The 21,701-nt window shown below is 36.0% G+C and overlaps 1 protein-coding gene across 1 annotated transcript in view; it reads left to right on the forward strand.

Moving 5' to 3' along the window:
• The window catches only part of Rap1a (RAP1A, member of RAS oncogene family), a 21,806-nt gene extending 5,574 nt beyond the window's left edge, over positions 1 to 16,232 (forward strand). Inside the window, exons 3-7 of the mRNA XM_013024605.1 lie at positions 1,327 to 1,383; positions 3,407 to 3,547; positions 5,903 to 6,046; positions 10,832 to 10,947; positions 14,536 to 16,232. Of these exons, the coding sequence (XP_012880059.1) occupies positions 1,327 to 1,383; positions 3,407 to 3,547; positions 5,903 to 6,046; positions 10,832 to 10,918 (429 nt within the window). The 3' untranslated portion in view covers positions 10,919 to 10,947; positions 14,536 to 16,232. The remainder of the gene's footprint in view (positions 1 to 1,326; positions 1,384 to 3,406; positions 3,548 to 5,902; positions 6,047 to 10,831; positions 10,948 to 14,535) is intronic.
• The last annotated feature ends 5,469 nt before the right edge of the window (positions 16,233 to 21,701 follow it).

Consider the following 21,701-nt stretch of genomic DNA (forward strand, 5'->3'; position numbering starts at 1 on the left):
TTTTTCTTTTTGCTTATGTGGTGCTGAGGAATCGAACCCAGGGCCTCATGCATGCAAGGCAAGCGCTCTACCACTGAGCCACCTTCCTAGCCCCGGTTTTTCTAAAGTCTTGAGGATTGTGGAAGTATAGTGTTAATTACTTTAATGCTTCTATGTTCACCAGATGTAATAAATTTGGAGAATATTTTGCTAAAATTTTTGAATTTGTGGGGCTGGGAAGGTGGCTCAGTGGTAGAGTGCTTACCTTGCATGCATGAGGCCCTGGGTTCGATTCCTCAGCACCACATAAGCAGAAAAAGCTGGAAGTTGTGCTGTGGCTCAAGTGGTAGAGCAATAGCCTTGAGCTGAAGAGCTGAGGGACAGTGCCCAGGCCCAGAGTTCAGGCACCATGACTGGCAAAAAAAAAAAAAAAAATGGAATTTGTACAACTTCCAGTATAAAATAAATTGGCAAAAATTTCTTTTCCCTAAAATTTTTTTGTATGCACTTTAAGCCACCTAATACTTTGTACTTCATTTTCTGTGAAAATTACAGAAATACAGTATGCATGAGTACATGGTCTGAACACCTCTGATAAGAAAAACCATACATGTTTAGGATGCATAGAATTCAGCACTGCACTGTAGATGCTTGATAGAGCTTTCTCCAACTTCTGCTAGTGACATTGCTTTTCTTTTCAGTGTTGGTATTGGATTTTGAACCACAGACCTTGTGCTTGCTAAACAAGCCACTGGAGCCACATCTCTAATCCACTATTTGCTTTGAGGGAGGCAGATTTTCCCAAAATTAAGGGCAGAGAGACAGCAGGTCACACAGTGATTTAAACACAGTTGGTGATAATGCAGGGCAAACACTGTCTCCATATAAATGGAGCTGTGAAATGAATGACTAAGAATTTGTTTTTCATTTTTAAATTTCTTTTGATTTTTTTAAAATTTGTTTTTTTTTACTACACTTAGTCAAAACTATGTGTAATAAACTCACAAATAAGATGAGATTACTGTATCATACAATATTTTCTTTTGTTAGAATCATATCTGTTTTCAGTTTTTCTTAAATTCCAAAATACATCCATTTCTCTTCTAATAAGAACAAATAAGAAAATATCTTCATTCAACATTAACCATCCTGGCTTCTTTAATATTTAGGCAAATATACTTAAAGACTCTTGTTATTTATTGTCGCATCAAGTTTAGTCTTCATTAACATAGCAAACTTTGAACTGAAGAACTATTTCGTAGTAGTTTTGGATGAAAACATGTAAGGAAAGTGACATGTTGATGTTAATCCCCTCCCTCTTTTTTCCTTTTCTTTTTACCCCCTCAGCAAGTTGAAGTAGATTGCCAACAGTGCATGCTGGAAATCCTGGATACAGCAGGAACAGTAAGTTATTGTGTCTCATTTTTTTTATATATTTTTACTTTTAAGCAGGTTTTATCTGAATAATTCTATGTAGAAGCACTTATCCTCATTTAAAAAAAAAAATGCTGGAAGTGGCGCCGTGGCTCAAAGCGGTAGAGTGCTCGCCTTGAGCTGAAGAACTGAGGGACAGCGCCCAAGCCCAGAGTTCAAGCCCCACGACTGGAAAAAAAAATAATAAATAAATAAATTTTTAAAATAAAAAAAAATTCCTTTCGTGAAGGACTTCTTAAATTTTCCTAGGTATATTTAAATTTTCTTAATAAGTACTTAATGCCCATGTATCATGATTCAATTATATACTCATTTTACCTTCAGAATCTATTTTGACTTTCTTCTCCTTGTATTAAATAATGTGCCTAAAACAAAAGTTATTTTAAAATTCAGAATTTTAATTAAGACAAGTATTTCTCTCTCTGGGCCTATTCTCTGAGTAGTTAACTGATTCAGTGAATCCAGCCTCTCCTATAGCTTTTCAGACACTATACATGTTTCCTCTCAGGGTCAAGCATTTTCTATTCCCTTTTGCCTGCAATACTTTTCCTCCACATACCCACAGAGCTTACTTCCTCACCTTCCTAACTACCTTCCTGTGAGCCTTCCTCTTTAAAATAATAATTTCTGTTCTTGCCCTCAAAAGAAACTTGCTGTCCTCTTTCCCTTTAGTTTTCTCTGTAATATTTATTACCATCTTTATTTATTTTTGTGTTTCTTCTCTATTCATCCAGATACTTTAGCAGCTTACTTTTACCAATGTATAACTAGTGCTGCAACCATGTCTGGTTAGTAGAGAGCACTATGAATAATCTTCAAGTTTAATCTGGCAAAATGTCCTTAGAAAAGAGGTTGTGATTCTCAGCAAGAGGTAATACCCACCATAGCATTTCCGTAAGAGGGCTGGCTGTTCTTAGATTAGATTTTTAAAACTGATTGGCTATATGTATTTACTCTGATAATAAGTAACAGAAACCATGATCTCAGGAGAATGTGGTAAGAGTAGTAGAGCTAGAATTTCTAACAGCTTATAAATGAAAAACCTTATATGTTTTAACTATACAGTTACATTATCATTATCAAATAAGAGTTGAGTTTAAAACCAAAATAAAAGTAATTTTTACAAAGTATGACTATGGGGGCTGGGAAGGTGGCTCAGTGGTAGAGTGCTTGCCTTGTATGCATGAGGCTCTGGGTTCGATTCCTTAGTACCACATAAGCAAAAAGAAGAAAGCCTGAAGTGGCGCTGTGGCTCAAGTGGTAGAGCGCTAGCCTTGAGCTGAAGAGCTGAGGGACAGTGCCCAGGCCCAGAGTTCAGGTCCCACGACCGGACCCAAAGTATGACTATGTAGCACAGAGACTAAATGTCAATGATTAGTGAACTATTAGGAGATGATAGTTGTTTTTCTCATATCTTTTCCAAAGGTTTGAAATGGAGGGATAAAAATACATGAACAAGCTCTTATAAAAAGTGTTAGTATTAGGACTGAGGCTGTAGCTCTGTTGTAAAAATCTTTCCCTAGCATGCACAAGGGGTAAGTTTGACCCTTAGCATGTAATAATAATAATAGTAATGATAATAATAATAATAGTTGTAGTCAGGATGATTGAATTTTCCAGGAGAGATATTTGAGACTGTCTGTGCTGGATGATTAGGTTATAATTCAAAATGTTTCCGTTTGGGCAGCAGTTACGTTATAAATCATCCAAAAAATTAATTAGGATCTGTATATAAAAAGGAAATTACATTGAGATGTACATACAAAAGAAAATTGAGATACTTCGGTATTCCTTCTAATTCTACAATTTGTTATCATTGTTTCTAATCACGCAAATGTAAACATGAACATTCACTTTATTAGTGTTTTACATTTTCTGACATGATTGTTTTAAAAAAAGCTATAGAGAACCTCACTTGTGATTATTCTGTTTAAAATTATTCCAGTATACAGTCAAAATGTATATATTTATAATTACTTCTTTTTTATTATAGGAGCAATTTACAGCAATGAGAGATTTGTATATGAAGAATGGCCAAGGGTTTGCACTAGTATATTCTATTACAGCTCAGTCCACATTTAATGACTTACAGGACTTGAGGGAACAGATTTTACGAGTTAAAGACACAGAAGATGTAAGTATTTTTCCCTCTAAAGCATAATGCCGTCTCTCTGTGGCCCAATTTTTTTTTTAAAAAGCTGCTTTTTTATCAGTAGAGGATATGAAAGATACCTCCTACACTCCCAAAAGAACTTCTGTGACACAATGTTTTTTAACTTTCAAAACTAACCTACAGATTATATGCCAAGATGTTTAGAAAATGAAGACACGTGGTACTCATTATGGCAGAGAAAGAACAGGAGTCCTTCAAAGAAGAAGTAGAACTCTAGTTAAGCTTTGTCAAATTGGAAAAAATATTCAAATAATTCAGGACCCATGATGTTATGACCTTATTTTTAAAATTATACTGGTATAGCATTTATTTACATGCAGTTTTTCCTTTTAATTGTGTTAAAGATTTTAACTAACTGGATTAATTTTTTTTTAATTTTGCTTTAGAAGTCTTGCCATTTTTTGTTGTTGTTCTAGTATTGGGGCTTACACTTAGGGCCGGGGAGCTGTTTTTTATTCAAGACAAGAGCTCTATCACTTGGCCATACCTTCACTCCAGCTTTGTGCTTCTTAATTAGAGATGAGTGTCTCCTGGACTGGGTTGGCTTCTAATTGAAGTCCTCAGATCTCAGCCTCTTAAGTAGCTAGGATTACAGGCATGAGCCACTGACATTTGGATTGATTGCTCTTTTTAAGACAGGATATTGCTGTGTAGCCCAGGCTGGCATCATCCCCTCGATAGTCTTGCCTCTATCTCCTAAGTGATGGGATTACAGATGAGTGACCACCCTAGAGATCTTAATTGATAATTGAATTTAGCTGATGGGGGGAGTGTATCTTTTCCTCATCTTTGTAGAAAAACAATGTATATTTTATACTACATCTGAGGCTTTTCAGTTGTATAAATTAGGATAGACATTTTCAATTTCACTTTTCTGTTTTGGTATATTCTCTAATTATTAAGGGGTGCATGAGCATCTGTTCAGGATTTTAATCTTTATAGTATTGTATGTAGGAAGAATTTGTACCATATGACTCAAGACTACCCATAACGTAATGAATAGTTTTCTTCTTTCTCATGACTAATTTTTCTGAGAGAATTCTGTTTATATAGGCAGTTAGACTACTGAGCCCTGATAATGTTAAACCCTTTTATCTCATGTAATAAAGGAAAAAAAGTTAGGCTGGTGCTAGGCTGGCTCCAGTTTATAATCCTAATTACTCAGGAAGCTGAAATCTGAGGATTAGAGTTCAAATCCAGCCTATGCAGATAAGTACATGAGACTTTTATCTCCAATTAACCACCAAAAGCCAGAAATGGAGTCGTGAAAAAAAAAGCAAAAAAGTTCCTTGATAAGCACTAAACAAGCAAACAAATAAATAAATGGAAAACATTGTTGTAAAATGTTTACTATCTCTTAAATTCTTTTTTTTAATAGTGTCCATCATCTCCCAAACAAAGGACTTTGTTCTTTGAACACATGTTAACTGATAAAGTTAATACAGTTTCTTAACTACCTGTTTTACAGAAGTCAGGAGTATATAGTCAAGCTACAGCCAAGCACTTGTGATACGGAGAAAAAGGAAAGAACATAGCTGTTTTGTGGCTTCATTTTTATTTTTAATCTTCCTTTACTATTTCACCTTCACTATTTCACTTTAAAATTATTTAGGTGAAATAGTAAAGGAAGATTAAAAGATTCTCCTGTACACGTAGAGCTAGTATACTATGTTGGTCTTGTCATCCTTTGAGGTGTTTATTACACTGTGAGATAAACCACTTAGTCCCAGTGAGTACATTCTTTTTTTTTTTTTTTTTTGGTTGGTCATGGGCCTTGAACTCGGGGTCTGGGCACTGTCCCTGCGCTCTTCAGCTAAAGGCAAGTGCTCTACCTCAAGCCACAGTGCCACTTCTGGTTTTCTAGTGGTTTATTAGAGATCAGAGTCTCACAGACTTTTCTGCCTGGGCTGACTTTGAATCGTGATCCTAGATCTCAGCCTCCTGAGTAGCTAGGGTCACAGGCGTGAGCCACCGGCGCCCGGTAAGTACATTTTTTTTTTTATGTTGTAGGAGATTCCTTTTCTTTCAAATCTTTCTACTTGGAATCTACTGGGTATTTGTAGTAGTCTGTCTGTGAAATTTAGGATTATGCTCTTAAAACAATTTGACATATGAATCTGGTAGGGTCTCTTTCATAATGGTTTTTTTTTCATCTTCTCTCTAACCCTACACCCAGACAGTTTTTTAAATGTTGGTAAAGTTTATAGTGTGACTAATTTCAGTTGGTAGTAGTAATTCTTTATTGAGGCTAAGTAATTGAGTATGTTATCGTTCATTTTACATTTTTTGTTATTGTTGTTTTTTTCCTTCCCACAGGTCCCAATGATTTTGGTTGGCAATAAATGTGATCTGGAAGATGAGCGAGTAGTTGGCAAAGAACAGGGCCAGAATTTAGCAAGACAGTGGTGTAACTGTGCCTTTTTAGAATCTTCTGCAAAGTCAAAGATCAATGTTAATGAGGTAACCTACAACTGCAGGGGGCACAATTTGGATTTTCTTGGAAATAACATCCAGAATTTTTAAGAAAACATTTGTAACTGTTATTCAATTGTTTATTAATAGATTGTAAAATCAAGTAGGAAAATACAAAAATTAGTCACTTTATAGTAAACCTTTGTTGTCTAAAACTTGAACATCACAGAATTTGGTGTTCTGAGTTATGCCTCACTTTTGCTGTTGCATGCTGAAAAGTTTAGTTAAAACTCAGTCCTCTAGGTTTGAAAAGCCAGGTACACAAGGTTTTGTTTTTTTTTTTTTTTGCTTTAAATCAAGCACTCTGTCTTGAGAACCTGACTGGAGAGCTTATGTAAGCTGCATATCTGTATGTGAAGAGCCAATAGTTTGTTGATCCCTAAAAAATTAGTACAATTCCTAATTGCCCCAACCAATCAGTCAAGAACCTGAGATTCCTTGGCTTTTACTAACTTTACCAGAAGTCTACAAGAAACAACAATAATAACAACAGAGTAAGCCTTTTTTCCTTTCCCTTGTCTGTGTGCTTGCCATTGGTATTATCACAAGTACTCAGAATTTAGGCCTCCTAAAACACAGATTTAGAGTAAGTGCATTAGGTATTCAGAGCCTGTGATTTTGCTTGGGGTTTCTCTCTGACCTCTGGTTCTATAAGTTACCTTTTCTTGGCTGATATGTGCTTATAAACTATTATCTCTGTCTCCGTCTTAAAATGTCTAAACTACTTTACACATCTGGCAGAAAATAATTCATGGATGCCAAAATTTTTTTAGATGAAATCATTTTAGTAAGTACATTAAAACAAGAAATCCATTAATTACATTTATTTAGCAAATATTTGTTGAGTACCTTCTGTATGTCTGGCACTTTTTTAAGTGCCCTGGTAACATTCATCTGGTCAGGTGTTCCCACTCCTAAGTTTACATCTCATTGGGGGGAACAAGTCCTGCTGAGATCTTCTACAACAATTATTTCTTATTTCATTGTCAAGTAAATGAAAGGAAACATATTCATCTAGCTTCAACTTTTTCTATTGAAGTATTAGTTTCCCAAAGGCTGTTTGGAAAAATGTGACTATGATAAAATTTTGTTAGTAGTCCTTTTTATATTTTATAATTAACTTTGATAAAAAGGATATGTTATAATTGGTGGATGCATTTGACTAATAGAGCAATGGTGCTTAGTCACTTTCTGTACCATGGTTGGCCTTAGGGATCTGACTTCTTACTGTTTCTGTCTTTCCCACTGAGTTCATTTGGTCAGCTGGTTATAACTTGGGACAGAGCCTAGTGGAGAGGAACTGTTCCTTGCCTTTTATCATTATGTTTATGGGAGCCTATGAAGCCTCCTTTGGGTTGCAGTTTCCAATGTAGCAGAATGACTTCTTAACAGCAGTCTTCTTAGACTCTACCTTTGGTAAGAAGGTTTATAACAACATGAAATGGCATTGGCCATTTTAAGAAGTTTAACTTTTTTGGAGCCAGATGCTAGTGGCTCACACTTGTAATCCTAGCTACTCAGAAGACTAAGATCTGAGAATTGCATTTCAGAGCCAGCTGGGACAGACAAACCCAAGAGACGCTTACCTCCAGTTAGCCAGCAAAAAGCCAGACGTGGAGGTTTGGCTTAAGTAGTAGAGCACCAGCCATGAGTAAAAAGCTGCATAGGAACATGATGCCCTGACTTCAAGCCCTGCTATATATATACACACATACACCTTACCTTTTTGAGAAACATGGATTTCATGCTAGAATTTCTTGGGTATAATTTGAGGGTCTTTTGATGTTGTAGTTATTTTAAATCTAATGGCCTAATAATCCATTACAGGATTTCTTTGATAGCTTAAGCTATCTTGTAAATGTTCGTGTGATTTGCAAATGCCCAAAGATAGAGGGAAAATTCTTTTAGTCTTCTCAACTTTGGATTCAACTTTCAGCCTCAAATTAGAAAATAGACAAGGCACATTGCTTGTCCAGAGTCCTCTAATTCTCTGATTGTATTTTTTCTTTAATTCTTATATGTGACTTTTGCTATGTTTTACAAGTAGCATATAGCTGTACCAGAATCACATCCATCCTACTCAATAATTAATTGTTCTTTACTGAGGCTGGAATAATAATTGGAATCAAGTCATCCCAAATTAGGAATGGGAGAGGGATTGAGAAACTCTATTCTGTGTTCCCTTTAGATTTTTCTATAGTTCAGAGAGATGAGGAAGAACCTAGGCTGGGGACTTTCAGCATTTCTAACCAAATATTATAGTTCGAACTTGCCCTCATCACTGAACCATCTGCTGCTGTGAGGTAGGCAATATTTTCCAAAGAAATAATTTAGATTACTACGAAAATCAGTTACGTCCTGTCTAATATGTGCCAGAAACTGGAAAGTGGCATGAAGAAACTGAAATCATAACTATGTATGTGCTTGATGAGTGAACTGTCCTGGTTTATCTTTTTATCATTTTTCATGTTATAGCTCACACATTGAGCCTCCAGAACTAATGAAAGTTCATAGATAGCATATACACATTAAGTTCTTGAAGGCTTCAAAGTTGTGACACAACTTGGACTTGGGAGTTGTTAAAACAGCTGCCATTTTATTAATTCTGTGCTTTCAAATTATTTTTAGAAATGAGATGAGAGAGTTAAGTAGTTTCAAGAAGATAAGAATGAGAGGATTAGGCCTCATGAGTGAGTTATTTAGAGCTTTAGGATAAATTAGTTCTCTTTTTTTTTTCTTTATAACAATTTAGTCTTGAAATCTTTAGGCCACTAAAACTAAAGAAATTATCACCATCTTTAAATGTAATTTGTTTACTGTCTTAAAGAAATGTAAGCCAATAGTGTTTTAGCTATTTTACTTTTTAAATTCACTCAAAAGATCAATAAATAAAATCTGTTTAACTCTTTAACAATATTCACCAGTTATTAATATTTTGCCATATATTTGCAAAAATCACATTACTCCTAAATATATGTATCCTTGAATCAAAGACATCCTCCAAGAAAACCGTAAGTATTAAAATTAGGAAAATTGGGCTAAAGGTGTAGCTCACTGATTGATTCACATTGCCTGGCATATATGAGATCCTGAGTTTTGTTCCCAGCATGGCAGAGTAGTGACAGGAAAAAAATTAGAAAAGTTGACTTGATTCATGTTTAATATATATTTAAAACTTGCTTATATGTCCCTATAGTAATAGTCCTTTTTTTTAAATCCAGCTTTGCAAAGTACTGTTTATTCCACAAGTAGCAGTAAAGGACTTCTATAATAATTGTTCTATTCTACATCATTAGTGAGTGAGTGCATTCATAGCAAAGAATCAAATTCAGTTGATCCTAGTTCATATTTTAACCCTTTGGCATACTTGGCAGTATGAAACTGTACAAGCACATCAGAATTAAAATAACTTGTTTTGGGGGCTGGAGGCCAGTGGCTTACCCCTGTAATCCTGGCTACACAGGAAGCTGAGATCTGAGCATCATGTTTTAAACTAGCATGGGCAGAAAAGTCGAAGATTCTTACCTCCAATTAGCCAGAGATAAAGCCAATAGTGGAGCTGTGGCTCACGTGGTAGAATACCAACCCTGAGCAAAAAAGCTAAGGGTAGTACCCAAGCCCTGGTTTCAAGCCTCAGTACTCGCACAAAAAGAAACATGTTTGTGATATGCATACAGTTGTGTTTTGTCTTTGGTTCTTTGTACTTTTCATCCAAAAGTAAGTCCACAAGGTTTATTAGCATATTACTTGTCTCAATTCACAGTAATTTTACTTAAAGCAAAACTAATATAACCAAAAAGGAGAAAATACCTTTTGCCTTTCTCTGTGTGACACTTGTAAGAAGAACATGCTAATTCTTTTATATTTTCATATATAAACATAGAACCTGAATCTAAACATGAAACAAACTCAAATGAAGGGAAAATCTGTAACTCTGCTAGCATTTATTCCTCAGAAATGACAATGCCCTGAAAGACATAATCTAAGAAACTGTTTCCTATTTTAAAAAGACTAAAATCTTTAAGAAGAAAATGCAGTGTGTTATTCTGGATAGTTGTGTCCCTAGAGGGGAATCTTTTTAGCCCAGTTTTAATAGCATAGTTTACAAAACTGAATTCACATGAGAGATAATACAAGGTAATATATCAGTGGTTAAGTATCTTGATTGGGAGAACTAAACTGAGGTCACATAAGAGAATATTCTTGTTCTTGGAAATACACACTGGACTACTAAGGGACCTGTGATATGTATACCACTCTCACACAGTTCCAAAAGTAAATGTGTATATAGTAAGAGATAAATAGTAAACATGGCAAAATATTACTGATTGGTGGATCTAGGGAGACTATACAAAGTTATTTGGTACTATTATAACTTTGATACTTTTGTAACTTTTCTGTAATTTTAAGTTTTTACTGCCTCTTTTTTGGGGGGAGGGGGAAGTAGGAATGGGGTACTGGGGATTGAACCCAGGACGTTGCATTTGTGGGTCAAACGCTTTGCCACTGAGCTATATCCCAGCCCTCACTACCTCATTTTTCACTACTGATTTCTGTTTTCAATTTACATTGAAAGTCTAAGAGCACGCATATTCCTTCTTTATGAGTTAGTTAACTCCTGCTTTATTTACTCTGTGAGTTAGCAGGGGCTTCTACAAAATCTGACAACAAAACATAAACCTCAAAGCAGACTAATATTTAATAGAACCAAAATTGTTTTGTAAACAAGGTCTCAGATAATTGTTAAGTAAGTATTTTCTTCTTTTTACTTAGATATTTTATGATCTGGTCAGACAGATAAATAGGAAAACACCAGTGGAAAAGAAGAAGCCTAAAAAGAAATCATGTCTGCTGCTCTAGACCTGAAGCCAGCAGCAGCTCTGAGCCAGGTAAGATACCAAAAGCTGAACTGATGCCTTTTTCATCATCTTTTTTTCCTGTTCTTCATTTTATCTATTGTGGCTATATCTATAGCCTGTACAAAAATACACTTTCAGAGATACATTCATCTGTTTTAATTATTTACCTCTTTCTCATGGGATTCTAAGCTCTGTGAGGATGAGGATTATATCTGATTTTCATACTACAGAGTCTTGGCACTTATGACAGAGTATTCAAAAAACAGAGCTAGTGAGTGAAGGAGTAGTTCAGTGTGGTAAAGCACTTAACCTAGCATGTGCAGGGTCCTGAGTTTGGTACCGAGTACTTAAAAAAAAAATAGAAGGTGCTGTCATAAATTAGAGTGCCTGCCTAGATGACTGCCAAACTTATGCTGAATTAAAACAGTAGTTTCTTTGGAAGAAAAAAAGTGCATATTTGATCCATTATCTCAAAGTGAGCACCCTATTTATGAATAGTGCTCACTTCTCCCTAAATGTTCTAATGTCATGAATTAGTTTGCCCCTCTTTGAACTTAATATAAACAAACCCCTGCAATGTACTATTTTATGGCTTCTTTCATTCAAAAGTATGTTTTGAATATTGTATGTGACATGTTCATTTTTATTCTCTGATAACAAATCATTTTGTATCACTATTGAGACTATTAAAAGACATCTATGTTCCTTTTTTTTTTTTTTTTTTTTTTTGAGCCTGGGTGCTGTCCCTCAGCTCTTCAGCTCAAGGCTAGCACTCTACCACTTCAGCCACAGTGGCCACTTCTGGTTTTTTTCTTTTTGCTTATGTGGTGCTGAGGAATTGAACACAGGGCCTCATGCATGCAAGGCAAGCACTCTTATCACTGAGCCAACTTCCCAGCCTCTATGTTCTTTTGGGAAATTAGTATGTATAATTTTGTACATGTTTTATAAATGGCTTTGTATTTAGATACATGTATTTCTGTTGGCTACATGTATAGACCAGCTCACTGGTACAATCACTCTGAAAGACTTTTTAGTAGTGTCCACATACACCAACAGTTTGAGTTCATATCCTCCCCAAAATTTGCACTATCACTCTTCCTTACTTGAATCTCTCTTTTTTAAACTTATATTTGCATATTATTATAGTTTTGGTACCTTGGTATGGGTTAATTACTTCTTAGTAAATATTTCATCTCCAGTTAACTTCAAGTACCATTTAGGATTTATTAAGTGAACCCACTTGAGAGAAATTAGTGATAGCATTTAAACTATCAAGTCAGAAACAAGGCCCTGTTGGAATACTTATTTGCTTGCTTTTAATTATGTATTTGATGAAGTTCCTCTTTATTAATTATAAGTAATAACTTAAAATAGTACTTTTATTGGGTAGATGGATTTACGATGTAGTTTGAGTATATAACTATTACTAAACTTTAATAGAGTTAAAAGAAAAAGTAACCCAATTGAGAACTGACCAATTCATTATTGTCTGTCTTTTGGATCTATTTGGTAAATTGCCTCTTCCAGATCTCCAGATTAATTGATGTATACTTTTTCAGAGATATGGATAAGTAAATATATGTCTTAAAACATTTGAATTATTGTAGCCTCCTTTTTAAGTGAAAGTAAATGAATATGCAGAAAGGAGAAAAGAGTATGAGAATTGTCTAGTAGTTAGGGAAGACAGCTTGTAGCTTTTGATTCAGTAACTATAATTAGTTCCACAAAGGGATTAGTGTTATGATTGCTAGTGTTTATTTAGGGAATAGTACAAATAGAGGGAAAATGAAGACAATTCTTAAGTATTTTATTTACTGTTTGCTGGCTTGACACCATTGCCTTAAGCCCACCTTAGTTTTAACTCCTTATTCTCAGAAAACATCTTTTTAACATGTTTAAAGAAAAAGGTGACATTGCCTAACCGATTATGGTGTTAAAAAACAAAACTCAGCCATAGATGAGTTTTACCTTACAGGAGAAGAATCTTAGGCTAGATCTAGAAATAAGAATTTTATCCCGGTTGCACCAATTTATAGACTCTGATTAATAATTCAGCTATCTAAGGTAACAGAGTTACCTGAGATCTCTGAATGTTTGATAATACCAAGTAATAGATGACTTACTAGTCAGAATGCTTTGCAATACATTTTATTGTGATTGTAGACCTGAAATGCCACGTTGTTTGTATACTTTTAAAATAACTGAGCTAGGTATCATATTACATGTCTGTTTTTCCAGCTACTGGAATGGCTAAAGCAGGAGGAATACTCAAGCCCCAAGAGTTTCAGGCCAGCCTGGCAACTTAGTTAGACACAACTAAAAGCAGATTAGTAAGAGTTATGAATCTTGAGCACTACTTGGCTATCCATAGCCTTTAAGGCAAAATTGTATTAAAACTTGTTAATCTCCTATGTCCCATTTTTAAAACCTCTGAGAGACATTCAACATCACCTTTTCCTTTAACCTAATTTGCTTCTGCTGAGTAATGACTTGCTGATTTTTCTGCCCTTGAATATGAGTTCTATCTGTGTCATGTCTTGTCTTAGCCTGTAGTCCTAATACACACAATCAAAATGATTCAATCAAGAATTCCCCATGAAGTTTATGCAGTAGGTGTCATTTCCTTAGTGGAAAAGAACCTTTAAAAATAAGATGGGCTGGGTGCTGGTGGTTCATGCCTATAATCCTAGTTACTCAGGAGGCTGAGATCTGAGGATTGCAGTTCAAAGCCAGCCCGGGCAGGGATATCTATGAGACTATATCTCCAATTAGCTACCAAAAAATCTGAAAGTAGAGCTGTGGCTCAAGTGGTAGAGTGCTAGCCTTGAGCTGAAGAGCTGAGGGACAGTGCCCAGTCCCAGAGTTCAAGCCGCGTGCCAACAAAAAAATAAGATGGTATGAACAGTGCATATATTCTTTCATATGTGAAGGCTAGATCTAATATACAAACTATGCCTTATAACAGTGCATTTACACACAAACAGATGGACGAGAGGAGGGTGTGCTTGAGGCAGAATCAAAAGTTACAACTCCTCTAAAGACCTAACGTGCTTTTTATCAAAATAAAAACCAAAAGTGAAACCATGTCTTAGGGGGTAGACAAAAGCAGGCACGGCTTGGAGGGAAGAAGAGTGAACAAATATAGTCATTTTATCCAGGGTATAGTATGTAAAAACTGAGGGTAGGGAAGGGGGAAGAACAAAGGGGTGACATTGCCCAAGAAACATAACCTAACCTGACTTGTGCAATTGTAACCTCTTTGTACAACTACACCATCATTATCTTCATCATCATGATATAATATGATAGAAACAGAATACCACTTTCAAACAGTGATATTTGCAAACAGAACTGCTAATGATAGTAAAGCAGATGATAAGCTAAAGCTGATCAGTAATACTATTCCTGCCTGTGAACTCAGTTTCTTATATTTAATCATTTTTAAACATTTAAAGGAAATTTCAAATAACCCTTTTACTGTAAGTGTTTAATTTCATTCCGTATTAATGATCAGTGAATATCAGTGTTTCTATGTTATTGAGTATCTGCTTATTTACTAGCATCAACATCAAGAGATATATTTGTAAGTATAGCTGAATCTATTTAATGTTCTAGATTACAGGAATGAAGAACTGTTGCCTAATTGGAAAGTGCCAGCATTCCAGACTTCAAAAAACTAAATCCGAAGAGGCTTCTCCTGTTTTATATATTATGTGAAGAATTTAGATCTTATATTGGTTTGCACAAGCTCCCTGGAGAAAAAAAAATCACTCTGTGTATAAATCTCTTGGAAAATAAGACAATAGTATTTCTCCTTTGCAATAGCAGTTATAACAGATGTGAAAATAAGTATACTTGACTAATACAATTATACAAAAGAGCATGGATGCATTTCAAATGTTAGATATTGCTACTATAATCAAATGATTTCATATTGACCTTTTTATCATGATTCTTCCCTGTCAAGCACTAAAAAGTTGAACCATTATACTTTGTATCTGTAATGGTATAGATTATAAAATTTCCCCTCAAACTCATTGCAGCAAATAACTTTTTCAAGTCATTGACTTCATTTTATATTTAAAAATTATGAAATATCATCTGTCATATTCTAATTAAAATTGTTTGTGCATAATGCTTTGGAAAAATGGGTCTTTTATAGGAAAAAACTGGGATAACTGATTTCTATGGCTTTCAAAGCTAAAATATATAATATACTAAACCAACTCTAATATTGCTTCTTGTGTTTTATGTCAGATTAAATTACAGCTTTTATGGATGATTAAATTTTAGTACATTTTCATTTGGTTTCTGTGTTTTTGTTATTGTTTATAGAGTTAAAGCATTTATTTTATAATGACCACATTGTTTAAAATTCGACAGCAGCTCCTTTTCTGTCTGGAATCTGCAGAACACTTGGCTTTAAACTACATTAGGTGGTGATCTCTCTCTTAAGAACAGACCTAGCACTTTCTGTTCTAGATATATTTATTCCTACTCTACACTCAAGTACATCAGACAACATGGAATAGTTTTGTATATTCTCTCTGATGTTAAAGATTGTATCTTATTGAATAAAATACCCCACTGTGTATTATTTTTATATGTAAAAAAGATAAGTTTAATACTGTATCAGGGTTTAACTTTTACTATTTTTAAATCTTCCACGGCTTGTAATTTCATTAAGGGAATCCTTTTGCCATGTTAACTTGTTGGGTATGGCTCCACCAATGAAGTATTGTGTGAAAAATTTTTAACTTGCTTTATAACTAGATTGCAGAACTTGAGAGAAGTGAGTGAAAGTTAGAATACATAAAAGGAATGTATTAGTTACTTTTGCTTCAACCGTATATGAAGTAGCATATTAATATAAAAATGCTAAATTAGAATTTTAGTTGGCTATATAGTGGTGCTTTGCTTTTTCCTCCCAGTTATATGCATTTTTACAAGAGATAGAGCATAATTAGGTCATGGACCCTGGGTGATAATCCATTCTCCCTAAAGAGAGGTAGAACAAACAGCTTGTTAACCAGTTCATTACTGGAGAAAGAAACAAGCAGGCTTAGGAAACCCCGTGCCTTGTCCCCGAATATCAAGGAGACCAGTCCTAGAAAGTCTAAATCATTGCTCAGGGATCTAGCTACTGTCTTGTTGCAACTAGGCATGAAGATGTGTTCAGCCTTGCGGAATTTTCCAGGAGTGTGGTCTGCCCATAAGTTACTAAATTAAAATTTAATGTCAGCATTCAAATGTAAGCTCTGAGAAGCTTGAAGAAAATGTTAAAACTATTGTTCAATAAACTGGAAATTGTATTCTTTTGAGTTTCTAATAAACTTAGTTACCTAACATTTCCTTTTTACTGATCCAGTTATGGATGTCTGTGGTTGAGGGGCAAGAAATACAATAAATTGCAGAAGTACTTAAAATAGCAGGGCCAAATTGTTTAGGTCAGAAGGGTTTGTTGTTGTTGGATGTTTTTTAGTGGGATCTGGCTATATTGCCCATGCCGACTTCAAACTTATTAGTCCAATCTTTCTGACCAGCCTCTCAAGTATCTGGGACTACAGGCACATGCCAATGTGCCCATCTAAAAGGAGTACTCTATTTTAAGGTCCTCTGAAATTATACTTCACATCTTTTTTTTTCTGAGGGTTTTTTTTCAAATTTTTTATTGTGATTAAGTGGTCATATAATTTCCCAACTTTCACAGTATTGTGGGATAGTGATGCTCAGTTAAAGTCACAAACACATTCTAACTTTCCTGGAGCAAATTGTCTATCACGGTCTATAACATTTATGAGTTCTATGAGCTTTGCGATACAGTTTTTTCTTCCACATTGGGTGATATGTACATTTCTTTTGTTTTGCATAGCGTCAGCTGTTCCCTCTTTCCCACTTGTTCCCTCCCTCCCATCGCTGCCATTGAGTTGCATAGTTCATTTTGGTCAATGTCTAGTGCAGCTGATGGGTCCCGCTGTTAAATGTTTTTCCCTGATTCCCTCTAGTTCTGTGTTGTCTTCCTGGTTCCCCTCCGGTGTACATATATATACCATACATTATACTTCACATCTTAAACATTTCTTTAGACTTAGAAAAACATAGACAAAGATCTTATAAACCAGCAAAATGGAGTTTCTTGGAACATTCGATAAGACGAATTTGAAGTTTCAGTCTGCTTGAGTGGAAGTATAAACTCAATGTCTTTTATTTTGGAATTTTGTGAAAAAAGATGATTTTCATTGGATTCCTTTGCCACATCTTTCACTATGTATTTGTGCTACTGATAGAACTACCTTTTTGGCACATATCAGGACCAGCTAAAATCAGAGATACACATTACTATCTCAAAGAAATCTGGTTGCTGAGTAAGCCAGAAAGGAATCTTTTTAGAAAGTAAGAGGAAAGGTTTGTTCTTAAATTGTCCTGGTGTGGAAGCCTTTTACTATTTACTTCAATGTAGAAAGGGTTTCTGAAAACAGGATGTATTTTTATTGCTGAGAAATCATCTTTAGGATAATATATGAATTACATGTTAAACATTTAAGAATTCTATATTAATATTTATCACTGTATGAGTGGCATATCATTTAAAGAAGGCTTGATGCCACAATTGATAGTATTTTAATTTGTTTTTTTTCAATCCATTGTAGAATGAACAGTAAATATATGATCTCTAGCTATAATCTTTTCGTCCACCAGGGGGTGCTGCAGGATCAGTGCTTCTACAAGCATTATATTGTAAGTATTTAAGCCCATTTAATTCATTCAGGCTCACCCTCCAAGAGTTTACTATCTAATGAGCAGGAAAGATAAACAAGTAAGATTTGGCAAGGGTATGGCTAACTAACTTCCTGAGTGAACTGTGACCACGTGAACAGTTCCCTTACTAATTTTCTTGAGAATAGAGATATACAGATACTAGTGTCTTCCTTCTTTCTCCCCCAACTCTGAACTCCTCTTTCTTTGGTACCTTAATCTGCCATCATCAATAGCTACACTTTACTCAGTGAAAAGGTTCACTTTCTCAAGAGTTGCAGTGTACTTGGAAAGGTTAATACTTAGGAAAAAGACTGATCTTTATATTTGTTACCAATTTCATGAAAGCAGATGACTTGATTTGGGAGTGGCTTTTTTACATATGAATAGCAATAAAACATTCTTGCATTTTTATATCTAATTTAAAATACTCTACCTCTTTTTTTTTTTTTTTGGTGGGTCATGGGGCTTGAGGTTAGTGATAAGAGTCTCACAGACTTTCCTGCCTAGGCTGGCTTTGAACTATGATCCTCAGATCTTAGTCTCCTGAATAGCTAGGAGGCCACCAGCACCTGGCTAATACTTTATCTCTCTATCTTTATGGGTACACATATGTTTGTCAGTTTACATACCTTTATTTTATGAACTATGGGGAAAGTAACAAAACAGTTAAGATTAAGGACTACTCGGGTAGTTTCTGAACAATCCTCATAAGATAATATTAAGAATAAGAAGACATAAGCAGGTGCTTCACACTACTCAGGAGGCTGAGGTTTGAGGTTCAAAGCCAGGCCAGGCAGAAAAGTCCCTGAGAATCATATCTCCAGTTAGCCACCAGAAAACTGGTGGAATTGTGGTTGGTAAGAGCACTATCCTTGAACACAAGAGCTCAAGGACAGAGCCCAGGCCCTGAGTTCAAGCCCCATGACCAACTAACTAAAATAAATAATAAAAAGACATAAAACATGTTCTTAGGAGCTGGCAATGGCTCTAGTGGTAGAATGTCTGCCTTGCAAGCATGTATTCTTGAGTTCAAACCCTGGTAGTGCCAAAACAAAAACATGGTCTTATAAGTTACATGTGGGTCTAATCCAAGTGTGAAGACTTGTTTGGGTCATGTACTTAATGTGCTAATAAATACATGTTAAAAAAAATATCACCACTTACCTGGTGAGTTGCCTATAGTTTATACCTGTAATCTTAGCTACTCAGAAGGCTGAGATCTGAAGATTGTGGTTCGAAGCTAGCCTAGGCAGATTAAATCCAAGAGATGTTTTTCTCCCTAATTAACCAACAAAAAGCCAGAAGTAGAGATAAGATTCAAATGGTATAGTGCTACCTGTGAGCAAATGCTAATTGAAATGTACAGGCATTGAGTACTGTGTCTGTCTCTTTCTCTCTCTGTCTCTCTGTCTCTCTCTCTCTCTCTCACACACACACACACACATATACCCCACTTGAATCATCTACAAAGGGCAGAGTTGATTCAAGTGTTTTTCCAGGAGCTGGGAAAGGCCAGTCTTGAGTGGGAAATGAATATGAGCTTTGAGGCAGTCTAACCACCCAGCTATTAACATTCCCCAAAATGTAGTACAGTAATACATTAGTTGTAGATTTCTCTTGACTGCAATTTCACCTTGGAGTTGTGGAATGTACAGCTTGCTTAGTGCTAGAGACTTTGAATTGGGTGCCTCATTCTGTTTTCTGGGAAGGCAACATGAATTCTGCTGCAGATATTTAACGGCTTTAAAAGGATATGGGAAAGGGGAATACAAGTTCTTTGGATTTGTTAAGGAGTGTCCTCTGGTTCCGGGCGCAAGGTATGACATACATTTCTTGCTAATTCTTTTAAGAAGCAAGAGATTGCCTGTTCTTTTGAGAGAAAACCCCTTCAATAAACCTTCCCATTTTGAACAATAGTGTGACTCTGTTGCTTTGAACTGTTGTCTTCAATATTTTTTTAAATTAACTGTACCCAAGTTCTTATAATAGATATTGTAGGACCTACAAAAACAACAGAATCCTTACTTATTAGTCAGTCTACATTGGTGCTGATCTGTATGCTACAAAAGATACAACAGTGAACAATATGGACCAAAATCCTTTCCCCTGTACCTTTAATCTTAGAAAATGACAGATGACACATGCATGCACTTCCATGTTTGTAATAATGCTGTAAGAGAAGCTGTATAGTGCAAAGGAGCAGGAATACCAGGGAAAAGGAATGAGGTAAGAGTGGGTTTGAAAGATTGTGTCTCTCAGATGGTTATTTGGAATACTGGAAATGTACACCCTGAGTACTTGCCTGGGACAAAGAAGGGCCTTCCATGCATTGGCAAAGTCAGTGAATGCCTTAGGTGAACATGTGCTGGGGTATTAGAAGACTAGCAAAGAGATCCGTGTGGCCAGACCAGAGTGAGCACGGGAGAATAGTTGTACATGACAGAAGTCCAAAAGTTGACCCAGGGAGACATTTCCTTCATCATCTGTTCAGGGAAGTCCATAGGAAGGATTTCAGCAAAAGGTAGAACATGATCTCTGCACAAGGGTGTATCATCACTTTGAGTTACCTAGATAGGGGCAGACCTGGAAGCAGAATCATTACAAGCCTGAATGGGAAATGATGGGAGTGGTGGGGTGTTGATATGCCAGGTACATTTTGACAAGAATGTGATATAAATTGGTCATAGTTGACTCCAACACAGTTGACTTCAAGGTATGATAGAAAGACTATGAAAATTATGATAGGAAGTTGGAGAGTGGAATACAAGTCAGGAGTTCATCCTTCAGCATACTAATTGTGAGACATGTCCAATTATGGAGAACTGCAGTGGGAAATTCAGGGGGAAAAGGTCTGAATAGGAGATTTACATTAACACTTTAAAGCAGGAAGTGAGGCTGGACAAGGGACTTATGTGTAAAGAAGAGTGTTGGAAGATGAAGGGAGTTCGGAAAGGGAAACATGGAATTTACTGGACCCCGATGGAATGCCAGTGGAATGATGGCATGTCAGGATCAGGTCTAGAAAAGGAAGAAAGATTAGACATCAGTTGTCAATTGCCTGTTAAGATGCATGAAAGATGTGTGTGCTAATGGGGATGATCAGTTGGGATGGAGATCTGAGTAAAGTCAGTGAGTAGAATCTTGAAGAACCCAGGAGCTGTCAGGAGCATGAGGGAAGACAGTCTACAGACACGGGAAGTGACGTAAGACTAATGAAGTCCTGTGAAGTTTTCAGCAAAATGTGTGAAGCTGGGCACTGGTGGCTCACTTCTGTTATCCTAGCTATCCAGGATGCTAAGACCCTAAGGACCTCAGTTCCAAGTCAGCCTGGGCAGGGGAAAAAAAATTGACCAGCAAAAAACAGGGCTGGAGGCATAGCTCAAGTGGTAGAGCACAAGCTTTGAACAAAAAAGCCAAGAAAGAGTATAAGGCCCTGAGTTCAAGCCTCAGTACCAGCATAAAAAGAAAAAAAAAGTGTGTGATTCAAAGGGACAGATGCTTTCTTTCTGTTCCAGAAGGTTTGAAATGCTTTTTGGTCCAGTTTTTAAGGAGCAGGATTTTCCATGGGTTAGACTAGGAGGATATTTTATAGGCAGATTTCAAGTGTTAAAAAATAAAGGGGGTGAGGTGCTGGGGATTTCGCTTAGTAGAAGAGCACTTGCCTGGCAAGTGCAAGGTTCTGAATTCAGTCCTCAGCTCTGAAAAGAAAAGAAAGAGAAGAAAACAGACCTAAACTAGATTATAAAGTTTTAGTTGGGATTAGGTGATGTAGAGGAAGTAGGCTGCAGTAAAATGAATTCTTAGCATGGTGACCTTCACCTGGAGGAATCTCAGAACTGATTTCTCACAAGCTCTCTAATGGTCTTCCTACTCTTCATGCCGCCATTTCCCCCCTTTCTCTAACAAAATCATCACTGAAACATGTGCTTTAGTGGTCTAAGGCTGGTAGCCTTAGACTAGCACTCAATTTACACTAACAGTAACACTGGTACGCAGAGATGTTGGATGGGGCTAGAGAGGAA

Source organism: Dipodomys ordii, unplaced genomic scaffold (assembly GCF_000151885.1).
Source record: "Dipodomys ordii isolate 6190 unplaced genomic scaffold, Dord_2.0 Scaffold78, whole genome shotgun sequence".
Lineage (NCBI taxonomy): Eukaryota > Metazoa > Chordata > Mammalia > Rodentia > Heteromyidae > Dipodomys > Dipodomys ordii.